This window comes from Pleurodeles waltl, chromosome 2_1 (assembly GCF_031143425.1).
Source record: "Pleurodeles waltl isolate 20211129_DDA chromosome 2_1, aPleWal1.hap1.20221129, whole genome shotgun sequence".
NCBI lineage: Eukaryota > Metazoa > Chordata > Amphibia > Caudata > Salamandridae > Pleurodeles > Pleurodeles waltl.
The window spans coordinates 17,594,046-17,621,563 of NC_090438.1; the positions used below are offsets into that span (position 1 = coordinate 17,594,046).

Genomic DNA, 27,518 nt, shown 5'->3' on the forward strand with positions numbered 1-27,518 from the left:
ATGGTTTGGAATCTCCCAATGTAAGTGTTTTAATGTCCGAGTCAAAGTGGTCAAGCACAGACTTACGTATTTATGCAGGCAACATTGCAATTATATAATGTTATCTCAGTTCTGTCATCATTTTCACCACCTGCACTGCCCCAAAGAGGAATAATTGAAGGTGGGACCATTTCATTAACTTTCTTAAAGTCTTAGCTATCTGTGGCAGATTATCCTCAGGCATATTGATGAAGCTCCTATTCAGTAAAATCCCCAGCTACTCCATCCATTGGGATCCCATTTCATATTGTACCCTATAATGCAGGTTTTCGTAGTTATGAGGGACATTGGTATTGCTTTGTACTACCACACTATGGGATTGACTTGAAAATCAGGAGAACGTACCAAGCGGGATAATTACTGTAGAAATAAATGCTTTGGGGTTCTCAACACAATCATTAAGATGTCCACATATAAAAATGACTTCTGTACTTCTATCTTGGAGGGTTCGCCCAGGATTTGGGAGACAAGCATTGATTATGTTTGCCAGACGCTTCAAAGCTGGGAGGAATAGCAAAGGGGGATAACGAGATTTAAGTGGTTTCTGATCCCTTTCTATTAGACGTGCTTCCTTGAGAAACACAATATCGGGTTTATGTTCCTGTATGTGGTTCCAGACACTTTCCTCCTGGGAAACAGCCTTTTTACACGTCTGGAGCAACAAATAGGAAAGCCACGCAAGCGTTACCATGCTTGCCTGAACAATGCATATGCCTGAACCACGCAAATGCGTGGTTCAGGCACCGTACATATGCGTGGTTCAGGCACACAGCAGGAACAGCCGGGCGAGGAACACGGCGGCTGAATAAGTGGGGCTGGGGCAGGTCTGGGAATTTTTAAGGACATGGTGGGGTAGGTTTTAGAGTTTAGAGTTCAGGGTAGGGGTTTGGTGTAGTTTTTAGGACAGAGTGTGGTAGGGTTTAGCGTCTGGGTCAGGGTAGTTTTTAGGACAGGGAGGAGTAGGTTTTAGGGTTCAGGGGGGTTGGGATAGTTTTTCAGGGTCATTTTAGGACAGTAGGTTTTAGGGTTTTGGGGGGGCTTGGGGTAGTTTTCGGAGCAGGGTAGGGGTAGTATTTAGGACAGGGCGGGGTAGTTTCTAGGACAGGGTAGGGTTTAGGGTTCAGGTTGGGTATCGGGGTAGCTTTTAGGACATGGGGTAGGTTTTAAGGTTCAGGGCGGAGAGGTCAGGGTAGTTTTTAGGAAAGGGTGGGGTATGGTTTAGGGTGGGGGTCAGGGTAGTTTTTAGGACAGGGCAGGGTAGGTTTTAGGGCGCAGTGGGGCGTCGGGTAGATTTTAGGCCAGGACAGGGTAGCTTTTAGGACAGGCTAGGATTTAGGGCAGGGGGCCGGGCTAGTTTTCATTTCAGGCTGGGATAGTTTTTAGGACAGGGTAGGGTTTAGGGTGGGGGGTCAGGGTAGTTTTTAGGACAGAATGGGGTAGTTTTTAGGAGAGGGTAGGGTTTAGGGCAGGGCGGAAGGTCGGGGTAGGTTTCAGGGCAGGGCAGTGTAGCTTTTAGGTCAGGGCATCAGAGTAGGTTTCAGGGTTTAGGGTGGGGTTGGGTAGTTTTTAGGTCAGGGTAGGTTTTAGGGTTGAGGGAGAGGAGGTCACTTAACGTTGCTACATATACCTTTACTAAGCATGCTTTGACAACGAAATTTGTTGTAAAGGCATGCGCGGTAAAGACGCATTTGTGGTTCTGATTGCGTTGTTAAGCCATGCGTGGTTCTGTCATACAACCTTTCCCTCTTGTTCCCTAAGTTGAGGCTTCTCACATTCATGGATACAAGCTTAAGTTTGATGTTTATAGAGGGAGAGCATCTTTAATATATCATGTTACTATTTTGCATTCAGTTGTCTGGATATGTGTGGGCTTGTGCCCCAACCCAAATTATTAGCAATAAAGTCAATTAAACACAGTAACTACACCTGTGACAGGTTTTTATTCTGTAAGGTGGTATTACAATTCCTTTTTCTCTATGGGTATTATAAGTCCTAATTGAGATCTCTTGATGGACTGGAACACCTCTGGATCATGATACCCTTACTAAAGAAAATTAGGAAAAGTATTAGGAGCAATAGATTACCAATTTACATTTAGCTTCTGAATGTGCTATTATTGTTCCATCAGCGTGGAAACCCCTTGATTACGATTCCAGCTGGTGGAAGTGTGGGGGGTTCTTTAGTTTAACTAATCCAATGAGCATGGCTCCACCCTAGAACATGCCTTCTGTCAGTTGAGTTTGAAATCTAGAACTGAACTGCAATGGTTGAATGTCCTGGGTAAAATGTCATACTAGTTTCCCTGTGTTGCTGTCTTGTGTTTGTCCTGAAATCTGAATCTCTGTTTTCCTCCTCTGTCTGGAATATTGACAATATTTTTGGCCTTCTTCACGGTTGTTGCTGTGTCTTCCCTGTATTTTCATTTATACTGAAGACCCTCTGGAAATATTCAGCAGTGCCTTGTTTGTTGTTGAGCATTGTTACCATGGCTTGGAGAGCCTCCTTTTTACCAGTGCAGAGTTCACCATATTATGGAATAATATCACTTGATTGTCTCCAAATTTCAAATGTGGTTGATTTCCATATTTCAAGGAATCCTTGAGGGCTTTTCTAACATCAGTGACGGATCGAATTTGTGCTTCAGCTTCTAGATGTACAGGATACTGTAGATTTAGTTTCTTTATGGGGTTGATTTAGTTATTGATGGGATCTCCAAAGAGAACACAACTAACATCTTTTACATGTTCAGACCATAATGTAGAGGGCGTCCTACCTTCCTCATTAACAGACTCTGTTTCAATGAAAGGATTTTCTGAATCAGCACAACTTTCAGTCACATAAACTTGCCGGTACTTAGGCCCTCATTATGAACATGGCGGCAGTCACTGCTCCGGCGATGGTGGCAGTAACTACCGCCAACAGACAGACGGTCTGGCCCGCCAAATTATGAAGCACCTGAAGATCAAGCAGCCTGCAAACCACTCACCGCCAGCAAAGGAGTACCGACGACGACGGAAGAGGCCGTACCCGCCCATCAAATAATGAAGCACTAGACCACCATCAGTTCCGGGGCGGGAACCACCGCCACACGAAGCCAGGCGGAAACAAACCAAATAAAAGTAAACACTCACCGAAGGCTCACACAACACGCCGAAGCAGACATGGATAGAGAGTTGCAAATCATGCCAGTCCTGCTCCTTGCCATATACCTCCACGACCGAGACCGCCGACGAAGATGACGACGGTAAGTACCACAACCTACTAAACAAGGGAAGAAAGGGCACAGTTACATACCCACCCACTCCACCCACCCTGCAACAAACCCACAACCTCTCACAGTAGCACAAACCATACTCCCCAGAGCAAGAGGTACTTGCCCGACACAAGGCCAAGACAACCTGCCCAAAGTACACACATGTGCACAACACCCCCCCCCACAAAGAAATGATGAACCACGGATCCAGAGTGTGCCAAAACCAACACTGGACACACAAACTTTTTTAAGCTCCAGGAGCAACAGAAGTCCAAAGTCTGATGGGTCCAAATGGCCCCAACTTGACTCTCACAAGTGCAAATGGTACTCCACCTTAAAGGGGCAACAATGGGGCATCCAGGCACCTCAGGGAACAAGGGGGCGGGGGTGGTAACTTACGACTGGGAGGGTGGGGCTTGGCTTTACGTTTGGGAGTTGGAGGGGGCTTGGGTCTGGCCTTTGAAGCTGGTGGAGCGGCCTTGGACTGGGGTGCGGCAGATGTACCTGGTTCAACACGGAGTCTCTTGCTCCCAGAGTAGGTAGCAGGGGAATGGGAAGGGCATACAGGGGCGGGCTGTGACGTGGGAGGAGTGGACAGGGCTAAGAGGTGGGCACGTTTAGGGACGAGACGGGTGGGCCAGCGGGTTCGAATAGGTCAACACAGAATAGGAAACGTTTCTTAGGGGAATCGGGGTGGACCTGGAGGAAAGTGTGGGAGTGGAGGTAGTGGGAGTGGTTGTGACAGGTGTAGATGTGCGTGCCGTGGGTGCAGGTGACTATACAGTATGCTGAGGTGTGGATGTGTGTTGGGTGGGTGTCTTGGAACGTTTAAGTGTCTTGGGAGGAGGGGGGTGGGCACAATGGGACAAGAGTGTGCTGCATGTGTCAACCAAAGTCGAGTGTTGGTGTGGTGTCTGGGATGCATGAATGGATGTCTGATGTTGTGGTGACTGCCAGAATGAGGTCACCAACATTGAATGAGGCTGCAGTGCCTGTGAGTGTGCATGTAGAGGACAGACAGGGAGGCGGAAGAGGTGGACACACTGGGGGTGGTGGATGTTGTTGTGTGTGCCTTTGTATGTTGGCTGTGTGCATGCCTGTGGTGGGAAGTGTGGTGCTTGTGTTTTTTAGTGTGCTTCTTGTGTGTTGAGGTGTGTGCATGGCTGTCAGAATGTGTGCTTGGGACGGGTGAAGGGGGTGGGGTGCTGGAAGGGCTAGAGGTGGTTGGAGGGGGGACGGAATGACCAGGGGCACTGGCTCCCGTCAAAGAGGAGTCCAGAGCCTGAAAAGATCTCTGTAGGCCAGACACGGCACTGTGAATGCCATCCAGGTAGGCATTGGTCTGCTGCATCTCTGATGCTAGCCCCTGGATGGCATTGATGATGGTTGTCTGCCCTACACAGATGGTCCTCAGGAGGTCAATAGTCTCCTCCATGAGAGCAGCAGGGCTGACTGGGGCAGGGGATGAGGTGCCTGGGGCAAAGGATACGCCCACCCTTCTGGGTGAGCAGGCACGGGCAACTAGGTGGGGAGCAAATGGGAGGGCAGTGATGGTATGGGGGTGGCGGAAGATGACACAGAATGGGTGGGCCCATTAGTGTCCGCCACCACTAGGGAACTCCCATCGGAGGAGGTATCAGAGTCACTACCTCCAGTGGTAGTTGCCTCCCCCGTGGTACTCCCCTCGCCTTCCAACCCACTGGTCCCCTTGGCGTCGCTCGACTCTGCCTCCGTGGGCTGCTGCATCCCCAGTTGCCGGTGCCACAGCTCCCTCGCCAGATGATGCTGATGTACACAGACAACACAAGAGAACAGGGATGGGGAGAGAAAACAGGAGAGACACTTGTAAATAGCTGAATGGAGGCACATAATTGGTTCACACATACTCCCACCATGCAAATATTCCACCATGCAGCACCTACCGCTATATACATGGCTGTGCCCCTGACTTGTGGCCACAACCCTGCTCTACAGCTATTTCCAGCATCACAGAAGGACCTGAAGTACTGCAGACCTGTCCCTTACAACCTAACTTCCCACTGGGGCCATTATGTAAAATGACATCAGTCAGAGTCCCTGCCAATAGACAGCATACATACTACAGCACACTCACACACCCCTCAAGGAGGCATACAATGGTTTCTGTACTCACCCTCTTGTGTCTGCTGTGCAGCCTTAAAGTGTCAATCCAGGTTCGGATATGCCACCGCCAGAATGTGGCGCATTAGGGGGGTCAGTGCCCGACGGGCACCCCTTCCTCGTTGGAAGGACTTCCCCAGCTGGGCCTCGCAGGTCTTCCTCACCCAGTGGCACAGGTCCTCCCACCGCTTCCTGCAGTGGATGCTCCGTCAGTTGTAGACCTCCAGTGTCCTCACCTCCCTGGCGGTGGCCTGCAAGAGTCCCCTCTTCTGATGGGCCCTGACCTATATGGGACACACAGAAAAGGTAACACAGGCCAGACAATGCCCATTAGATACAGCTGGCTATACGTCCCCGATGGGATGGACACTCACACCAGCATAACAGGACCTCACACACGCAGCATGTCATGAATCCCACGACTGTACAGTTTCAAATGGTGCACACATGTTTACAGCCATCTACCACCATTACACACATCCATGCCCCCCAATCCACCTACTCACCTGTACCTCTGGTCGACCATGAAGCTTGGCATACAGGGGTAGGGCCCTGTCCACAAGCGTGTCCAGTTCCTCGGAGGTGAAGGCCGGGGCCCTTTCCCCTGCCACTCGTGCCATTTCCAGGACCAGAGTCGAGACACGGCAGCACACCCAGTGGAGTACTTGCATGCACGTAATCCGGGAGTCAAGTGAAGTTGGGGTGACGAGATGGCGTATGCTCCGTAGCATTGAGCACCGTCACCGCCGATCATGATAGGCTCATATTCCCCATTGACAGCCATGTTAACCAATGAATGGTCACAGGTGGTGAGCACCGCCTTACGCTATTACAACCACTAGCGGTATGAGGTCACTTGCGCTACAACATATCTGGATTACAGGGGGCAGACATTTTGGCAATTACTACGCAGTTATGAATTTCTCATTTGCACCATGCAGGCCCTATTGTCCTCAATCCCCAGTCGCATGAACAAATATACATTTACTCACCACAACAGTCCTGATGTATCATTGAGGACATGCCACTCCAGTTTAACATCCTACTATGCATATGTGTCATCGACTTGTATGCCAGCAGTGCTGAATATTTATTGTTGGGCAGATCTATGTGTGCTCTCCGCACTCCATTTCCTGGTCACGGGCTAATTTCAGGTGACTGTGGGCATGGGTGCAGGTTTTTCACAGCCAATGTTTAGCCTCATACTGTCCAGATTCCTGAATGCATTTGTATGACACCTGCAGTCCTATGTGAGGTTTCCCCAAAATGCTGAACTCCCTGCCATCAAATCAGACCTTTATGCCTTTGCCACCATTCCCTATGAGGTAGGTGCCATCGATGGAACCCACATAGCTCTCATCCCCCCAAGAGTAAGTGATCAGGTGTACAGAAACAGGAAGAAATTTCACTCCATGAACATTAAATTGGTGTGTACTGCAGACCAGTACATCTCACATGTGAATGCCATGGTCCCTGGATCATCCCATGATTCCTTTGTGCTGAGGAACAGCAGTGTGCCACACATAATGGAACAACTACAAGGGGACAGAGGATGGATCATAGGTAAGTGTGTCTGACACTTTTTGGCACATAGATGACAGCCAGACTGTCTGCAATTCAGGGTTGTCAGTGACAGCCCTGCTTTGCCCACTTTTTCAGGTGATTCTGGCTACCCAAACATGCATTGGCTCCTGACACCAGTGAGGAATCCTAGTCCAGATGCTGAGAGGAATTACAATGAGGCCCATGGACGTACTAGGAGGGTGATAGAGCACACTATAGGTCTCCTGAAGGCTAGATTCCGTTGCCTCCATATCTCTGGGGGATCCCTGGCCTATGAGCCTGAGCTTGGCTGTGAGGAAATCAATTCCCCTCTTGGAGGAGGAAGGTGCTGTATATCCAGACCAGCTTCCTCTGAGAAGGGATGAGAGTGATGGTGATGATGAGGAGGGGGAAGATGTACACTCCAGGAAGCAACTGGTCCAACTGTACTACCAGTAACTAAGAGGTACTATTTGATGCTGTTGTTGTCTGTGCAGCATACTGTCAGTATGCCTCATCCTCTATGGGGGTGTAGGGTCTATAGACATTGTCCCTGTGACCTGGTTTGCATGGGACATGTGACATGATGGACAACTTGTTAGACATTTCTGTTGGCACCACCCCATGTTATGCGTGGGGTGCCTTTCCTGCAATAAAGATATGGATAAACGATTTAAATTTCAGTTGCATGCACACTTCGATTTGATTCAACATACTGACAGGGGACATTTACATTGATGAACAGGTGTTTTATTTGGTGTGAGGGATGGCATGGTGCTCTTTATAGGGATGGGAGTGGGCTACTGGTGGATGTCCATATTGGCTACATGGTCTCAGCGAATGTTGGCAGTGGTAATGTGTCCATCTGTTATTTACAAGTTTTGGGGTTGCTACTGCACGGTGGGGATGGTGGTTCAGTGGCACACTTGGGGGACAGTTCATGTCAGAGTCACTTCTTAGAGGGGGGCTTGGTCTTGGCAGGTGTTCCAGTGCCATATCTGGGCCCGAGGGACCGTTTGGGTGCATGGTGTTGGCCTGTACGGGTTGAGGTGTTGATCTCCTGTGTGTCCTCAGATGATGGTACAAGTCCAGTTGCTGCTGCTGTTGTTGCTGGCTGGTCTGTATCTTGGTCTGTAGTAGGGGCTTCCTGGTCTGTGGGGTTCTCAGGCTGGTTTGGGACACGGTGCAGCAGAGCACCTGCTATGGTGGCCATGGTGGTATTGAGCAGTTTCCACTGGCCCATGGTCTCTTGGTGTTGGGCTATCTGCAGCCTTTGACTCTGCACCATGGTGGCCACAATCTGGGCCAATCTGTCCTGGGTATGGTGGTATGCTCCTAGGACCTCAGAGATCACGTCCTGGGCTGCAGCATCCATCCTGTGACCTCCCCCTAACCCACTGATGCCCTCCCACTGGGCCTAACCCCCTGTGCCAATGTGTCTCCTGCACAGGTCTGGCGGTACCACTTGTACTAGGGCCATTGTCTTCCTGCCTGTTTGTAGGTGGTGACTGTGGCCTCTGTCCTTGTGTTCTACAAGTCTGTGGCCTGGATACACAGGTGTGTGGCCGGTTGCCCTGGGCTGATGTTGGTGGCTGGGTGGTAGGAGTGTCAGTGGTGTCCTGGGTGGGGCTGCTGGATGGTGACAGTCCAAGACTGTGTGAGGAGCCAGGGTATTCCTCACTGTCCAGGATTCCCTCTCCAGTGTCCTGTGTGGTGCCTGTGTCTCCATGTGGGGCACTGCCACTCCTTGTCCTGTCCGTCAGGGTGGCATGGGTGGTGGTGCCTGTTGGGGGGAATGGACATGTCTGTTACAGTTGCAAAATCAGATGGGGTGCACAGGGCTGGGCTATTTTGTGAAGGTTTTCCACTGTTGGGCCATGCAGGGTGCCTTTTTGAGTTTGCCATTGCATTTTACTTGGATGAAGGGGTGCATTGTGGGTGGTGTAGTGCCATTATGGTTCCTTGCAGGAGTAGGTGACCATACACAGGGGGAGGGATGTGGGCCTGTTGGTGGATTTGTGGGCATGCAGGATGACTGGATGTTGTGATTGTGGCCTGGGTGAGGTAGTGGTCCTGGTGGCTGTTGGAGGGGTGAGGTGGTGCATGCATTACAGGTGTAATTGTAGATGACTTACCCAAGTCCATTCCTCCAGTGAGTCCAGTGAGGCTCATAGGGTGCAGGATGGCCAGTACCTTTTCCTCCCAGTCAGTGTAGTTGGGTGGTGTTGGTGGAGGTCCTCCCCCAGTCTTCTGGACCACAATGTTGTGCCAGAATGCCATGGACCACACCTTCCTGCACAGGCCGTTCCATCTCTTACGGATGTCGTCCCTCGTGTGTGGATGGTTTACCACTGCGTTGACCTTGTTGACAGTGGTCTGCCATAACTCCATTTTTCTGGCGATGGATGTGTGCTGGACCTGGGCCCCAAATATTTGCAGTTCGACCTTGAGTATCTCATCCACCATGGTCCTTAGGTCCCTTTCTGTGAAGCATGGGTGCTTGGGGGGTGACATGGTGTGTGTTGTGAGTGATGCGTTGTGTGGATCTAGGTGAAGGTGCTGTTCTGTGGTTGGGTGTGTAAATCGTGTGTTGTGGCGTTCAGGGTCTGCTTGTGGAATTCTCAATCTCAGTTGTCCTATTGGCGATGCAAAGGATTGTGGGGTGTGTCTGTGAGTGTTTTATGGTGTTGTGGATGTGTGTCAGGTGTGTGGGTTTCAAACTTGCCAATGTGTGCAATTCTTACTGTTGGGTCCCATTGCTGGCTGTAGCGGTCTGTACTACCAAAGGTCATTCGATTTCCACTGAAAGCTGCCGTGATTTGTGCTTCATTATTTGGAGGGTGGGGAATTTGTGTGCTCGGCGGTGGCAGGGTGGGATGTCCAGCATTTTCGCTGACAAAGCCCTGGCGGTGACTGGTGGCAGGGACATTTTTGTCAGATTCAGATTTTTGCATCTTTATATGGCGGGTTTCTGTTCACCGCCAATGGCAGGATTCTGTTCAGTGTTGCCACGGTAGGGAACGGTATTTACCGCCATGTTCATAATGAGGGCCTTAGTTTTCATAGACCCTGGGCATATTCAATTAGACACCATCATTAGTGCAATACACAGTCCAGTTCAGATAACATAAGCAAGTTTTTTCCTAAAATGTGTGCTGGTGACATGCACTCAGCCAATAGGCATGACAGTCAGTTATGGGGCCCAAACATTTTTTAATGGGTCAGTGACGTGATGGGCCTCTCTAGTTATGTTATGTAGATTTATAGTGCACAGTATTACCCAGGAGGGTGCCCCAGCACTGAGCATGTGTGATTTTAGCCAAACGTGAGACCTGGTGAGACTACTCAAAAAGCGAGGTCTTCAGCTTCTTGTGGAACTGAGGAAGAGGCTCTTATTTGTAGTAGCAGGTTGTTTCACTATTTAGGAGCAATGTAGGAGAAGATTTTACTGCTAGTTCTGGCTTTCCGTATGCGTAGGAATTGTGTAAGAAGGAGTCTGGGCAAGCAGAAGTGTCTGGAAGATTTGTGAAAGCAGATGTGATTGTTGAGGTATGCTGGAGCAGCGTTATGTAATGCCGGGAAAGTGTGGGTGAAGAGTTTGAATTGTGCTTTTTTGTGAATTGGAAGTCAGTGGAGCTCCTTCAGGTGTGGTGTGATTTGAGTACATTACGGCATAAAAGGTATTCTCGTGGTCCAGCTTGCTTGTGACCATGGCATGCATGACAGTTTTCCGGGTGCTGATTGGGAACCATTTGAAAATCTTCCTCAGCCTCAAATTTCAGTCATGCATGTATTGAACTTGATTCGGGTACTGGTTGTCTTGTCTGTGTGTCATGGGTGTCATCCGTGGTTCTGATGTGGGCAGTTTTCATTTTGTGGTTGGGTCTGAAACCCGACTTCTTAGTGTTGAGGTGCTGGTGGTTGCTGAGGTGTTCGTTGAGTTGTCTGTTAATGATTTTCTCTAAGACGTTGGCTGGAACTAGTAGCCGAGAGATTGGTCTGTAGTTGGCAGGTATTGAAGGGTGCACAGTGGGTGTCTTCAGCAATGGGAGGACAGTTATGTGTTTTAAGCATTTGTGAAGGTTGCAGAAGAGACAGAGGCATTTGAAATGGGAGGGAGCATAGTGCTGATGGGTTGCAGTACTCTGAAGTAAGCGTGGCGGGGGTAGGGGTCTGATAGGGCCTCTCAGTGGATTGACTTCATGTTGGTGGCAGTTTATGCTGAGGTGATGACAAGCCATGCGGTTAACATTGCTTCTTTAGATAAGATCAGTCACCCATACAGACACTCGGGCACCCATTCACTCACCCATACAGCCTCTCATGCACCCACTTACAACACCATACAACCACTTATGCACCCATTTACTCACCCATACAGACACTCCCGCACCCATTCACTCTTCCATAAGCCACCCATGCACCCACTCACCTATACAAACACTTTTGCACCTATTCACTCACCAATATAGACCCTTGTGCACCCATTCACTCTCACACAGCCACTCATACATATAGTCACTCCCCATTACAGCCACTCATGCACCCTATCACTCACCCATACAGACACACAAGAATCCATTCACTCACCCATACAGCCACTCACACACCCAGTCACTCACCCATAGAACCACTTATGCTCCCTTTCACTCATCCATAGACACTCGTACCCATTTACTCACCCATACAGCCACTCACACACCCATTCACTCACCTCCACAGCCACATATGCACCCACTCACTCACCCATACAGGCACTTATGCACCCATTTATTCACCCATACAGCCACTCATGCACCCAATCACTCACCCAGACACTCACCCATACAGTCACTCATGCCTACAGCCACTTACACACCCAGTCACTCACTGATATAGACATTCATACACCCATTCACTCACCCAGACAGGCACTCAGGCACCCACTCACTCACCCATACAGCCACTCACACACCCTTACAACAAATTATGCACCTAATCACTCACCTATACAGACACTCGTACACCCATTAACTCACTCATACAGACACTCATGCACACAATCACTCACCCATACATCCACTTATGCTCGCATTCACTCACCCATAAAGCCACTCATACACCCAGTCACTCACCCATACAACCCCTATGCACCCATTCACTCATCCATAGACAGTCATGCACCCATTCACTCACCCATACAGCCACTCACACACCCACTCACCCATACAGCCACTCACACATCCACTCACACACCCACTCACTCACCCATACAGCCACTCATTCACCCAGTCACTCAGCCATGCAGACACTCAGACACCCATTCATTCACCTATACAGCCACTCATGCACCCAGTCACCCATGCAGAAACTCACACACCCACTCATTCATACATGCAGACTCTCGCCCATACAATCACATATAGACCCATTCATTCATCCATAGACATGCACCCAGTCACTCGCCCATACAATCACATATACACCCATTCATTCATCCATAGACATGCACCCAGTCACTCACACACCCATTCACTCACTTTTACAGACACTCATGCACCCATTCATTCACCCATATAGCCACTCATACACACACCCACTAACCTATACAACCACTTACACACCCAGTCAATCACCCACACAAGCACTCATGCACCCACTCACTCACCCATACAATCATCTATGCACCCATTCACTCACCCATACAGCTACTTATGCAACCAGTCACTCATGCCTACAACCACTTACACACCCAGTCACTCACCCATATAGGCACTCATGCACCCATTCACTCACCTATACAACCACTTACATGCCCATTTACTCACCCATACAGGCACTCATGCACCCAGTCACCCATACACCCACTCATACACCCATTTGCTCTCCTATAGTCACTTATGCACCCATTCACTTGCCCATACAGCCACTCATGCACCCTCCCACTCAGCTATACAACCAATTACACACCCATTTACTCACCCATACAGGCACCCATGCACTCACTCACCCACCCAATCACTCGCCTATACAGCCACATATGCACCCGCTTACTCACCCATACAGGCACTCACGCACCCACTCACTCACCTATACAAGGACTCATGCACCCACTCATTCACCCACACAGGCACTCATGCACCCATTCCCTCACCCATATAGCCACTATCACACCCAACCACAAACCCATACAGCTATTCACAAACCCATTCACTCACCCATACGGCCACTCACACACCCATTCACTCGTCCATATAATCACTTATACACCCATTCATTTATCCATAGACACGCACCCAGTCACTCACACACCCATTCACTCACCTTTACAGACTCTCATGCACCCATCCATTCACCCATATAGTCACTCATACACACACACTCACTCACCTATACAACCACTTACACACGAAGTCAATCACCCACACAAGCACTCATGCACCCACTCACTCACCCATACAATCACTTATGTATCCATCACTCACCCATACAGCCACTTATTCAACCGGTCACTCATGCCTACAACCACTTACACACCCAGTCACTCACCTATTTAAGCACTCATGCACCCATTCACCCACCCATACAGCCACTCATTCACCCAGTCACTTACCCACACAGACACTCACCCATACATCCACTCATGCCCCCACTCACTCACCCATGCAAACACTCATGCACCCATTCACACATCCACTCATGCACCTCTCACATGCAGACACTTACGCACCCATTCACTGACCCTTACAGCCACTCACACACCCAGTCATTCGCCCGTACAACCACTTATACACCCATTCATTCATCCATAGACACGCACCCATTCACTCACCCATACAGTCACTCACACACCCATTCACTCACCTATACAGACACGTATGCACCCACTCACTCACCCAGGCCCTCATGCACCCATTCACTCATCCAGATAGCCACTCTTATACCCACTCACTCAGCTATAGAACCACTTACACACCCAGTCACTTACCCATATAGTCCCTCATGCACCCAGTCACTCACTCATATAACCACTTATGCATCCATTCACTCAGCCATACAGCCACTCGTGCACCCAGTCACTCACCCACACACCCATTCACACACACATACAGCCACTCATGCACCCAGTCACTCATGCCTACAACCACACACACCCAGTCACTCACCCATACAGAAACTCACACACCCATTCACCCATGCAGAAATTCATGCACCCACTCATTCCCACATGCAGACACTCACACACCCATTCACTGACCCATACAGCCACTCACACCCAGTCACTCTCCCATACAACCACTTATGCACCCATTCATTCATCCATAGACACACATCCATTCACTCACCCATACAGTCACTCACACACCCTTTCATTCACCTATACAGACACTCATGCACCCATTCATTCACCCATATAACCACCCATACACACACTCACCTATACAACCACTTACACACCCAGTGTACTCACCCATACAGTCACTCATGCACCCACTCACTCACCCTACAATCACTTATGCACCTATTCACTCACCATACAGCCACTCATGCGCCCAGTCACTCACCCACTCACGCACCCATACAGCCATTTATGCACCCAGGCACTCATGCCTACAACCATTTACACACCCAGTCACTCACCCATATAGGCACTCATGCACCCATTCACTTGCCCATGCAACCACTCATGCACCCTCCCACTCACCTATACAACCACTTACACACCCATTTGCTCACCCATACAGGCACCCACTCACCCATACCACCACTTATGCACCCATTTACTCACCCATACAACCACACACTCACACATCCATTCACTCTCCCATACAGCCACTCATGCACCCATTCACACACCCATACAGCCTCTCACGCACCCACTTACGACCCCATGCAACCACTTATGCACCCATTCACTCACCCATGTAGGCACTCATGCACCCATTCACTTGCCCACAGCCTACAGCCACTCAACTCTCATTCACTCACCCATACACACACACTTACGCACCTAGTTACAAACCCATACAGACCCAGTCACTCACCCATGCACCCATTCACACACCCACTCACCCATACACTCACTCACCTATTCACTTACCCATATAGCCACTTACACACCCACTCTCTAACATGTACAGGCACTCATGCACCCATTTACTCACCCATACAGCCACACATGCACCCAATCACCTATACTCCCACTTACACACCCAGTCACTCACTCGTACGGCCCCTCACCCATGCATTAAATTACCCATACAGCCACTCATGCAAACTCCCACTCACCTATACAACCACTTACACACCCATTTACTTACCTATACAGGCACCCACTCATCCATACACCCACTTATACATCCATTTACTCACCCATACAACCACACTCCTCCATTCACTCTCCCATACAGCCGCTCATGCACCTATTAACTCATCCATACAGCCACTCATGCACCCATTCACTCACCAATACATCCACTTATGCACCCATTCACTCACTCCTACAGCCACTAATGCACCCATTCACTCACCCCTACAGCCACTCAGCGCTCATTCACTCACCCATACACACACACTTACGCACCTAGTTACTAACCCATACAGACCCAGTCACTCACCCACACACCCATTCACACACGCACCTATTCACTTACCCATATGGCCACTTACACACCCACTCTCTAACCTGTACAGGCACTCATGCACCCATTTACCCACCCATACAGCCATGCATGCACCCAATCACCTATACTCCCACTTACACACTCAGTCACTCACTCATACGGCCCCTCACCCAGGCATTAAATTACCCATACAGCCACTCACACATCCACTCACTCACCCATATAACCACATATGCACCCATTCACATACCCATACAGACATGCACTCATTCACTCACCTATACAGCCACTCTCTCATGTATAAAACCAAGTGCACACCCAGTCACTCATCCATTCAGGCACTCGTAGAACCACTCATGCACTCATTCACTCCCCCATACACACTTATGCACTCAGTCACTCATCCACCCACTTACCCACATAAACACTCATGCACCCATTCTTCACTCACACTCATCTGTGCAGGCACTCATATACCCACACACTCATCTATACAACCACTTACACACTTAGTCACTCACATATACAGTCACTCATGTACCCATTCATTCACCCATACAGCCACTCATGCACCCATGCACTCATCCATATATTGACTCATGCACCTAGTCACTCAGAGATAGTCAGTCATGCACTCACAAACTAAACCAAGCAGCTACTAATGCAAACACTGACTAACCCAGTCCATACAACTGCACACGTAACCATGTACTAATTCATACAGCGATTTATACACTCTATTACTCACCCAGACAGCCACTCATGCAAACTTTCACTCACAGATACAACCAGTTACACAACCAGTGAGTCACCCATATAGCCAATTGTGATTCATTCACTCACCTATTCAGACTGTCATGCATCCTTATCACTATGCAGCTACTCGCATGTCCCATCACTATTTCCCACAAACATATGACAACTATTGTTTCTTTTTTTAACCAGAATGAGGGGTTCTAAAAATAATAATTTTTTCCCTTTGGTTTTTCCAAGCGATTTTTAATTTTTTAAATAATTTTTAAACACTGTTTTTGGTGTTTTTTTATTTTACGTTAAACAAAAATTGTAAGAGTATAGTGCTACAAAACAAACAGCACAACTGTTTCAAGATACAAAAATGAAAATAAAAAAAACTAACACTTGTGATTTTTGATGATGTTAACAATTGCTGCAATTGACTGCTCTCCAGCACCCAACATGGCCTGACATTTCAGACAGTGTTGACCTACAGCTGCAAATTCGGGAATGGTCACTGGTGGTGGCTTTGGAAGGATAGGTCGAGAAGATGGTCCAAGTTGGAAATCCAGATCAGTAGGTCTTCCTTCAATCAGGTCTCTTTGGTGCTGTAGACGTGCATGTCATGCACTGTGCATGCTTTGCAGATGCTTCATCATGGATGAAGCTCCACATGAATATTTTCTTTCAGATCCCAAGAAAGAATTTTGTTAAAGATGGCACATGTAATTATTCTAGCATTTACTTTCTTCTCTCTCTCCAGTATGGTAAAGAGGGCCCAGACAATGCTTTCCTTCTTTCTCCTGCTAGGTTCTTCATCCTCTGAGTGGTCACTGGGAATATCTTCATTCGCAGGACCAGCGGTTGCCATCTTCTTCTGTCTTAGAAAACAGCAACACACCAAAAAAAACAAAGGACAAAAGTGCTGTTCAAAGCACCGACCTGTCTCTATACAAACTCAAAGAATGACTAAAAACCGGTTGTAGCTGACTTCTGCAAATAACGGAAAGGTTCTCAACTAATCAAATCATGTTTTGTTTGAGTCACATGGGCATTGCGATGCCATCCTGTACACACCATGCTTCCATTGTGGTTTCCAAAAAATACATGAAAACTTATAATAAAACTTGTGTGTGCTCTTATACTACTTTTAGAATCCTCGTAGAAAACCTATGTATTAAAATGACATGTTAAAGTGGCATTTATATGCTATTTTCATGCGCTGAAGTAAAGGAGGAGTCGCATCTCCTCCGCGACCCCGGAAATACGTTGCACGGGTTGTGTATGCATTGTGAATCCATACAAAGTATTAAAAGCAGCAGCTGAGTAAAATTACCAATCTGAACATGTTTTTAAACATGGTATAAAAGATTACATAAACCTCTTCTACAGTCAGGGCATAGTTAAGAATATATTTAAATTAAAACAGTATGAGAAATACGATATATATGCGTTTCACTATTCATGATGGGTACACAACTCCAGAATATATATTTTTTAAATTACCATTTCAGTTATATTTGTTTGTTTTGTTGGCAAACATATTGTGTACTTTTATTAAGAAATTTATGTACTGAAATATAGCAAATAACAGAAAACAGCCAGACCTTAAAATTAATTTAAAAAATCAGAACATATTTTAAAGGTTAGACGGACGTTATGGTTTGCAAATGCAATTAAAAAATATCTAAATTCACTTACAAGAGGATTTTTATACAGACAGTTTAGTTTCAAATATAATAAAAAAAAGTTTTAAATTATAAAAAATAAAAACAAGCTTACAATGATGTTATCATTACCAAATATTTTATTGAAATAAGCTGAGTACATTTGAACATAGCTCCATAGAGTGCTATGGTGTGTGATTATAAGGATTCAGTGCATGGCCTAGCAGCAACTTTGTAAATTCACTGAAAAAATCAAGGGTTACAGGGGCGTTATAGTAATGAGATAGAATTAAAATAAATAACAAAATTCACTGAAAAAAACCAAAGGTTACAGGAATGCTATAGTTAGGCTCACATTTTAAAACAAACGAAACCATATAAATTCCACAATTATAGTTATCTGAGCTAACTATACCTTGCGCCCCGTAATGCACTGCTTGTGACCTCACATATTACGTCACTCATGACGTGATCAGTGACACCACTGATGATCTCTGAAATGACGAGGCCTAAGGTTACAATAACTCTAGCCCTTCAATGCACAATTGTTTATTCAGTATTTTGATGGCAATGTGTTATTAACGTTATAAAAGTTGTCTTGAGTGTGGTTATATCTAGGGTTATTAGCAGTGAATGGCGAGGGCATGAGTTACAGTTACCTTAGATGCGCAAGTTATAGTTACTTGAAGTAACTAACTATAACTGCTGAAGTTCTCTTCTACTGTGTAAGTAAATTCAGAACCTAACTATAGCGTCCCTGTAACCTTTGTTTTTTAAGTGAATTTGTAAGGTTTTTTTAATTCTATTTCCTAACTATTACGTCCCTGTAACCTTGGTTTTTTTCAGTGAATAGATATATATATGTTTATGTATGTATCTCTCTCTCTCTCTATATATATATATATATATATATATATATCTATCAAATAAATATCCCCTACTGCTGGTCGCCTGTAGGTAGTTATACTTAGGATCATGTTTCCATTGAATAGGCATTTTTAACATGCCTATATCTTTGTCTCTGTTTCACAAATCTTCACGAAAGCTTCCAAAAAAAAGTGCTACTGTGAATGTTGTTGTACATGGGAATTGGGGGCAGAGATAAAGGGGATGGGAAGTGAAGGTTGCAAAAAACGTGCATTTACTATTGTAATTTTTTATTGGAATTTAAGACACGGCTACACGGCCCGAATCACTGGACAGAATTACAATAGATTTGGCAGAAAGGTAGCCTTTAGTCCAGAAAGAGTGCATTTGTGTCTAGAGGCACAAAGGATTTGTGAATAATAACAAGCAGGGAATGACGTGAGACACGCCTTCTGATAGGTGCATACCTGGATAGGTAGCCAATTCCCCTCTCAGGGTTATTTGGGATTTCTCCTCTGGGTGTTTCCTCAGATTCAGCTTGAAAGATTCCTCCAGGAATCCTCTGCATCCTCTGCTCCAGCTTCTGCCCATCGGATCAACCGCAGACTACTACAGGAACTGCTGTAACTGCAACAAAGTATTCAGGACGACTCCTGTGACCTGCAACTTCAGCTCCAGCCAGCATTTGCCACAGTTTCCAAGGTGTGCACACTCTGAGGACTCCCTGTCTTCACCCTGCACCAGAAGAACCTAAGGAATCTCCCCTTGAGTGACAGAGTCACTTCCCAGCTCCTGCAGGCACCTTCTGCAATGATGACCGGTTCTCTGGGACTCCTTTCCTGACGGCGAGCGTGCTCCCTGGCACACAGGTGGTGGACCAACATGACCCAGACTGTCCTAAGGTCCAGCTGTCCAACTTTGGTGGAGGTAAGAGCTTGCCTTCCCGGTTTGTAACAGTATCCCTGTGCCCCGCGTCATCTCCATCTCTTTGGGCTTCTGTGCACTTCTTCCAAGAATCCTTTGTGCACAGTGTAGCCCAGGCCACCAGCACACCATCCTGTGACGCACAACTCACTAAGTTGTTCTTCGGCGGGGTAGGACCTTCTTTTGTTGTGCTGCACCAACCACACTTTGCATCTTCTTTTTCCCTGTGTCCTGGGACTCCTGTAGGTGCTGCCTGGTCTTCTGTGGGCTCTCTCCAGTATTGGGAGCCCCCTCTGCCTCATCAGTCTGAGTTGAGGCGCCCAGGACCCTCCTGGGTCCAGACAGCCCCATTTTGACGCAAACCGCGACCATGCTTGAACCAAGGCTTGTTGGACAAATCCAGTGACACAAACAGCCTGCATTCAACATCTCTCGACGTAGGACATCTCCTGCACCATGCAGGAACCCGCAGCCATCGTCTTTGGTGCTCTTCTGCAGACTTCTAACCAGAGAATCCTCTTTTGCACCATCATCTAGGTTGGCAGGGGCTCTTGCCCCTCCTGGAATCTTCTGCGACTTCTCGACTTGGTCTTCTCTCTTTACAGGTCTTCAGATCCAGGAATCAACCATTTGTTGATTGCAGTCTTGCTTGGTTCTTGCAATATCTCTTATCACGACTTGTAGTGTATCCTGAGGAAACTTGCAGTACTTTACTCCTACTTTCCTGGCTCTCGGTTGGTGTATTTTACTTATCTTTGGTGTTCTCTTACACACCTAGCGACCCTCTACACCCTACACTTGCCTAGGGGGAATTTGTGATTCACATTCCACTTTCTTAGTATATGGTTTGTGTTGCCCCTAGGCCTAGTGCATTCTATTGTATTTTATACTGTTTGCACTAGTCTATGACTATTTACTTACCTGATTTTGGTCTCTACTGTTTATATTGTGTATAATACTTACCTCCAAAAGGAGTATTGCCTCTAAGATATTTTTCGGCCTTGTGTTACTAAAATAAAGTACCTTTATTTTTGGTAACACTGAGTATTGTCTTTTATTGTGTATAAGTACTGTGTAACCATAGTGGTATTGCAGGAGCTTTGCATGTCTCCTAGTTCAGCCTAAGCTGCTCTGCAACAGCTACCTCTAGACAGCCTAAGCTGCTATAACATTTCAGTAAGAAGGGATAATTGGACTTGGTATAAGGTGTAAGTATCTTAGGTACCCACTACAAACCAGGCTAGCCTCCTACGGTTAGGTTCTGAATTTACTCGTACAAAACCTTAGAAATTCACCTGTTATAGGTATAGTTATTGGACCTCAGACACCACCACTTCAGTATGCTTCTGGACCTGTGAATACTCTGCCAGGACGAAGTGCTGCTGATTGACTGCCACCTTGCTGGGCTAATATTTTGGTGGACTCGCACTTTGCTGTGCTAACCTGCTGGCTGCTGCCCTCTGCCTGGGTGAGAAGGACCCGACCTGTATCTCTTGAACCCAGAGTGACTTTCCAATGGCTAGTTAGCTGGCCTACTGATCTAAAGTCTCGGGAACCTTAAAAGACTTCCAACCACCCTGCTTCTGTACCTGAACTGTACCATCAGTGTGTCTAGCGTGCCAAGTTGTGCCGCACCAGTCCTCTACCCTTTGAAGTTGAACAGATGCATCCTCTCTGCTGAGCGATGCACCCCTGAGTGGTGCTTACTCGAGCAAAACTGACACATTGCTGCTGCTGCATAGGTTGTATCACAAAAGACTCACAGCACCGCTGCACCCTGCATCTTAGGTTCAAGGCATCGCCTTCAGGACTGCTATGCAACACTTCCCAAGGCAAGCTTCTTGTATCTCCCGTCGAAAGCAGCCTCAAGGCAATGCCAAAACCTCACACCGCAGCGTCACCACTCATCGCAACGACACATCGCCTTGACTATACAATGCATCCTCAGCACCAGCCTTTACCATCACAAGTCTGTCAATAGGATCCCTGAGGTCGACACAACATGACCTCTCACTGCAGCTTTGCCGCATCTTAGAACAGATGCATTGCTCCCACTGGGCAGGGCTTCTTCTATGCAGATCCACTCAACGGTCCTCATGCCAGAATTTAAGGGACTTTGTTCAGCAGGCCTAACTGGGTACCTGTAACCAGCCCATCCTCCATTGCTGTCAGCCTGAGCTTGTAACTTTGTCCCAGTCCGGGGCAACCCCTTGTCCCCAAATGAGCTTTGTGCTTCTTTGCGCTCTTTTTACTTAAAACTTTGAAATTCAGTATCTTCAGTTCTACTCATTGTTTTTTTCAGTTTGGTCTTATTTTATTTATTAAATCATTTTTAAAACCTGTTGTGAATTTATTTTGTTCCTTTTCATTGTTTTATTGTTTGAAGTATTGCACAAATACTTTATAAATTGCCTATAAGTTGAGCCTAATTTCTCTGCAGCAAGCTACCAGAGGGTGAGCAAAGGTTTATTTAGGGTTTGCCTGTTCCTCATCCTGACTAGGATGTGGTTGCTGCTTGAGTAGGCCGCAGTCAGCCAACAATCCAATTTCTATCAGTTGTCAAAAGATTTATAATGGGATTTTTGTGCTACACAAATCACTGAATGGCACTACGCAAATGCAAACACTAAATCCCCCCACTGATCATAAATGTGAGACATTAGGTTGTTGGATGAGGGAAATGTGTTAGCTTGGTACCAAAGCAGTCAGGCTTAACTTACTTTTAAATACAATGTAACCCTGCTCTAAGGGCTTTTTTAGGGTCTACGCTAGGGATTACTGACTTACACATACTAAAAAGGGAGGTTTTATTTATACACTAAATATTTACTATATTTTTATATTATTTTTTTTGTAGAACAAAATAGAAAATGTTACATCATTAAATTAATTATTTTCAAAATGTAATTAAATTCAATTAAATCCAAATTAATTTTCCTAAGTTTACTTGTAAAAAAAATCCACTGAAACAATATATATTTCTATGTAGTAATAATCACTAAATGATTTATGGAATTAATGAATGCTAATTTAAATATATTTTAATAAGCATTTTTACATTTATTTTTAAATTAAAGAATTATTAAAATACTTTCAAAAGGTTTTATTTGTAGATACTTTTTTACTATTACATTCAATCCATAGATATTTCTAACTATTTTACATTATTTATGGTAACATTAATTTCTATAAGTCTATTTCTCTAGTGTTTCTATGGGAGGGACTACAGTAGCAGTGGTTAATCATGTATGGTGCTGGACATACTCCAACTATGAGCTGGAGTAATTTTCTACTGTTTTAGGTTATTTGTTGGCTGTAGTAACTTTCGATGTGCAGTTTGTGAATACAATGTGCTCACTCATTTGCAGATGTGTGTCTTTCCCTCCTTAATCCCCCCAAACCTCTCTACACCCATCCGTACTCCTCCCTAACCTCTTCCCATTTAGTGGTAAGTATGCCCCTTTTTCCAGCCCTTCCTATATTTACTGCTAAGTATTAAATGTGCGTGTGTGGAGTTTTACAGTTGCAGGTTTGTGAATATTTTTTTGTAGTACTTTAGTAGCACTGCTAATTGTTGTACGAAATGCAGTTTATGAGTCGAGCCACACTACTGTTGATTCCTAGAAGGCATTTTGCACAAGAGATCAGATAAATATGCACTATATATATTCTGTATTCTGTTGTGTGTGTTAGAGATGTTGACATGCTGTAACTGATATGTTCAATTATATGAATAGAATAGTTTTCTGTTTTTTTAACTTGGAAGCAGTTTACTCTAAAAATATTTTTACTTGCTCAATATTATAATGTTATGTTTAGTTTATATGGTGTGTGTAATTCCAAATCAACTATACAAAATATACCTTAAAATCATTTCACTACTATACGAGTCTTACTGTAAATCAGTAAAAACGCTTAGTTGCCTCTGAGCACTCTTGTAGCCCAGCCAGACACTAAGGATGAAGTAACAATTAGATACACTTATTCTCTCAGGGAGCAGCAGGTAAACATGATAGTGTGTGTTGGGATTTGAGGCGATTAGGTAATTAATATAGGATTTCTGATGGTTTGTCACCATACTATAAACATAATAAAGAATTGTCCTTGGTTTTTGATATTTTTTAAGGTGATATATTGATGATTGACATTAGAATATGGAGGGAACATTGATCGGACCCAAAGAAAAAATGAAAACGGATTTTGGTACTGAGTTTGGACGGGATGTAGTGGTGCATTTCAGAGTTGCACCTTCTATAGAAGAATTGATAAATACCAACCAAAAACTAACAGATACAACTAAACAGTATCAGACACTGGGTTCAGATTTCATCTGGCCTTTGAGCGACAGATCTAAAATAATTCCACTGTGTTGTACAATTCCACTATTACAGTGGGCAAATGGAATTATAGTTCACATTTCTTCTAAGTCAACAATTGAGACAGTCATTGGGTTCCTAAGAAATTTATTTTGCTGTTAGGGTTTTCCTTATCAAATAGTTAATGACATCTGAGGTCGGTTTAGTCATACACATTGCTTTTTCGAGTGATACAAAGTTCCAACAGGTAAAGAAACCTGAGTTGTAATGAACAGGTAAACAATCCAGTTGTGAAAGAGTCTTTTCAGGTCACTAATATAAGGGCAGTGGTCACTTCTGAAGCCATATGGCCATGTCTCTGGGCATATCAAACAACACTTCATAATGCTACAAGAAAAACACTGGCTGTTTATATGTTTCTAAATTAGGTCTGGCATAGATCATTTGATATAAATGGAAGAAAATTACTCTGTTGCACAAGTAGGACATTTATGTGAGTATGCAGCAAATAAAATGCATGAAGGCTTAATATGACAGATGCAAAACAAATAGGAAAGATAGGAAAGTGAAACTGGGAGATATTTTGATTTGAATATAAAACAGGTTTGCTGGACAAAGTGTCTGTATCTGTATTTCAAACATGTTTAAAGGTGAAATAAAGAAATGGAAAATGGTAGATCCTGTCATATGTGGTGAATGTCCAGATAGGTTCTATAGAGGAGGCTTCTCCGATTCTCTTGTGAGGTCTCCAGCTACCTCTAAGTAGCTCTCCTCTGTACAGGCCAGCATACTAACTTAGAAATGTTTGCTTGAGTGAATTAATGTGTATACCAAAATTGAGAATCTGTCATTGAGATGAAATTGTGTGTGTTTTCAAAACTCATAAATTGTTTGCAGAAACATTGCTCGATTTCTAAAATATATTTAAATATTTAAAGCTCAAATCATGTGGCATATGGGACACTTATTAATTGCATATTTTGCATTGGTACCAGGGGTATTGCAGCTATGGCTGTTATGTGTTACCCGTGTAGAAGTTTTCAATATTTACAGTGTTTACATTACTACTGGAAACCCTGCCTAATGCACTGAGGTGCTTACTTCTACTTTTCTTGCATATAGTGGCCACTACTGTAATCTTGTCTGACGTAGTCATTATTGCAACATGAATAATATTAGTAGCGCAGGTTGATTCTTATTGACCGAAAGTAGTTCTTATTACAGTAAAGCTTGAAGACGTCTGCTTTAGAGAATAAGGAGGTAGATGGTGATATGGTAGAAAGCAATCGGGAAATAATGAAGAGTTTTACCCATGTTTACAGTTTGACAGACAGGATACTCCGTCACAAAGATGGCAGATATCTTATCCACAGTGTTACAGGGGGCCATAGGCTGTAATGTGGTTTTGCCAAAACATTTCTAGATTATTTCGGAGGGAGAATTATGTAGTGTTCATGTTATGGGTAATTATGTCATGTTAATAGATGTGAGTGTTTGTCTTTATGGAGGCTATGGTTTACTTTGTAGTTTATTCTGTGCACGGTGCATGCTTTCAGGCATTACAACAGCACATGGATGGAATATTATAGCAGGGGTATTTGGTGTGTGGCAGTTGGGATATGTATGATGAGGGGAACCCACAGTGATAAATGGCTATATTTCTAGCTGTCAATACATGTTAATGACTTCAGCTTGTATTGTGTGTTCTTTACAGGTGCCTTTGCATATGATGACCAGTAGTGGAGACCTTGATGGCCCAAATATGGTGGTCGATGAGGGAGACCCACTAAATTGCCATGTTGCAATAGAATCCATTCTGACAACAGGGACTGGATTTACTAATTTCAGCGGATTTCTCAGTTGGTCTGTCATCATACTTTTGATTACTTATGTGCACATGAATTATGAAAACATTGCAAGGAATGGTCTTGTAGGACAATTTGGAGATCCTTCTGTCTGTGTATCCCTTTTTTTAAAAGACCCTTATGACTGGCCTGCTCTATATCTTATACTCTGTTCCAATATTTTTATAATTATCGCTGTTAACTTAGAAAAGTTCATGACTCGAAGCAAGAATTGTGAAAGCCTTGGCATGGTTTTCCAGATTGTGAACCTCATAGCTCTGATTGTTTTTCCAGTAGTGGGGATATATTTAAAGAAAACTATCACTCCAATTGGTGCAATGCTTACCTTGCTGCTATACATCATTCTCTTTTTCAAACTTCTATCCTACAAATTTGTAAATGACATCTACAGGGCAAGACATCCCAAAAATGCAAAAGGAACCTTGAAAAAACGAATTCCTGACAATCGGCAAAGCAGGAATAATGAACAAGGAACTACTAAAAAGATTTTCTACCCTATAAATCTGAATGTACAAGATCTTTACTACTTTGTGGCTGCCCCTACACTCTGCTACCAAGTGAATTACCCCAAGTCTGGTCAGTTTCGCCAAACTTTTTTTGTCACAAGACTTGTGGAAATTGTGGTATTGTTCCAGCTCATGAACACACTCGTCCAGCAACTCATTCTTCCAGTCATACATACATCAATGAAGCCCATGTGGGAAGTTGAATCCTCGTTGTTTCTGGAGTATATTCTGAAACTTGCAGTGGTCACTAACATTATCTGGCTGATCTTCTCCTATTGGTTTTTCCACTCATTCCTCAATGCTGTTGCAGAGTTACTCTACTTTGCAGATCGTGAATTTTATCAAGATTGGTGGGAAACAAAGTCCATCCTGAAATTCTGGACAAAGTGGAACAGACCAGCTCATAATTGGCTTTTTAGACATGTCTACATGCCTCTTAAGCAATGTGGTTATGAGAAGCTGTATCTACAAGGAGCGGTATTTCTGATTTCATCTTTTGTCCTAGAGTACGTAATTGCGATTCCACTTAGAATGTATAATTTCTTGATTTTTACAGTTATGTTTGCCCAGTTTCTAGTAGCATGGGTCCTGGAGAAAATCTTTGGTGACCGTTTTGGTAACTTTATCATGTGGCTGAATGTATTCTTTGGTATCCCACTTGTGCTGCTTCTGTATTTTCATGATTATTATGTCCAGCATCACACAACTATTTCCAGCTGGGGGCTTCACTATGAATATATCTAGGGTCCTCAGGATATCTGGTCTGGTAACCTTGAAGGGACGGTAACAGGAGTTAATGTCACAATCTGCAGTACAAGTTCCACAGGAGCACTGCATGTCCCTTGTTTTGTGCCTGAATTGTTCGTCTGCTCAAAGCAAAGCACCTGGGTGAAATACAGGGCAACCCCTGCAGGCACCATACAGGCAAATACAGATGCCCACTTGTAAAGGGAAGTAATTCCACCTAGATCTCTCTGCTCCTGGCAGGTACTGATGCCTACTGTATTGGCAGCTCCGGGGTTGGGTGGGATTACCAGTTAGTTATCTTTCATAATAAGCCCC

At 45.3% G+C, this 27,518-nt stretch overlaps 1 protein-coding gene across 1 annotated transcript in view; it reads left to right on the forward strand.

Annotated features, from left to right (window-relative positions):
* The window catches only part of LOC138270213 (diacylglycerol O-acyltransferase 1-like), a 116,079-nt gene that overhangs the window by 86,118 nt on the left and 2,443 nt on the right, over window positions 1-27,518 (forward strand). Inside the window, exon 3 of the mRNA XM_069218850.1 lies at window positions 25,800-26,962. Coding sequence (XP_069074951.1) covers window positions 25,800-26,962 — 1,163 coding nt within the window. The remainder of the gene's footprint in view (window positions 1-25,799; window positions 26,963-27,518) is intronic.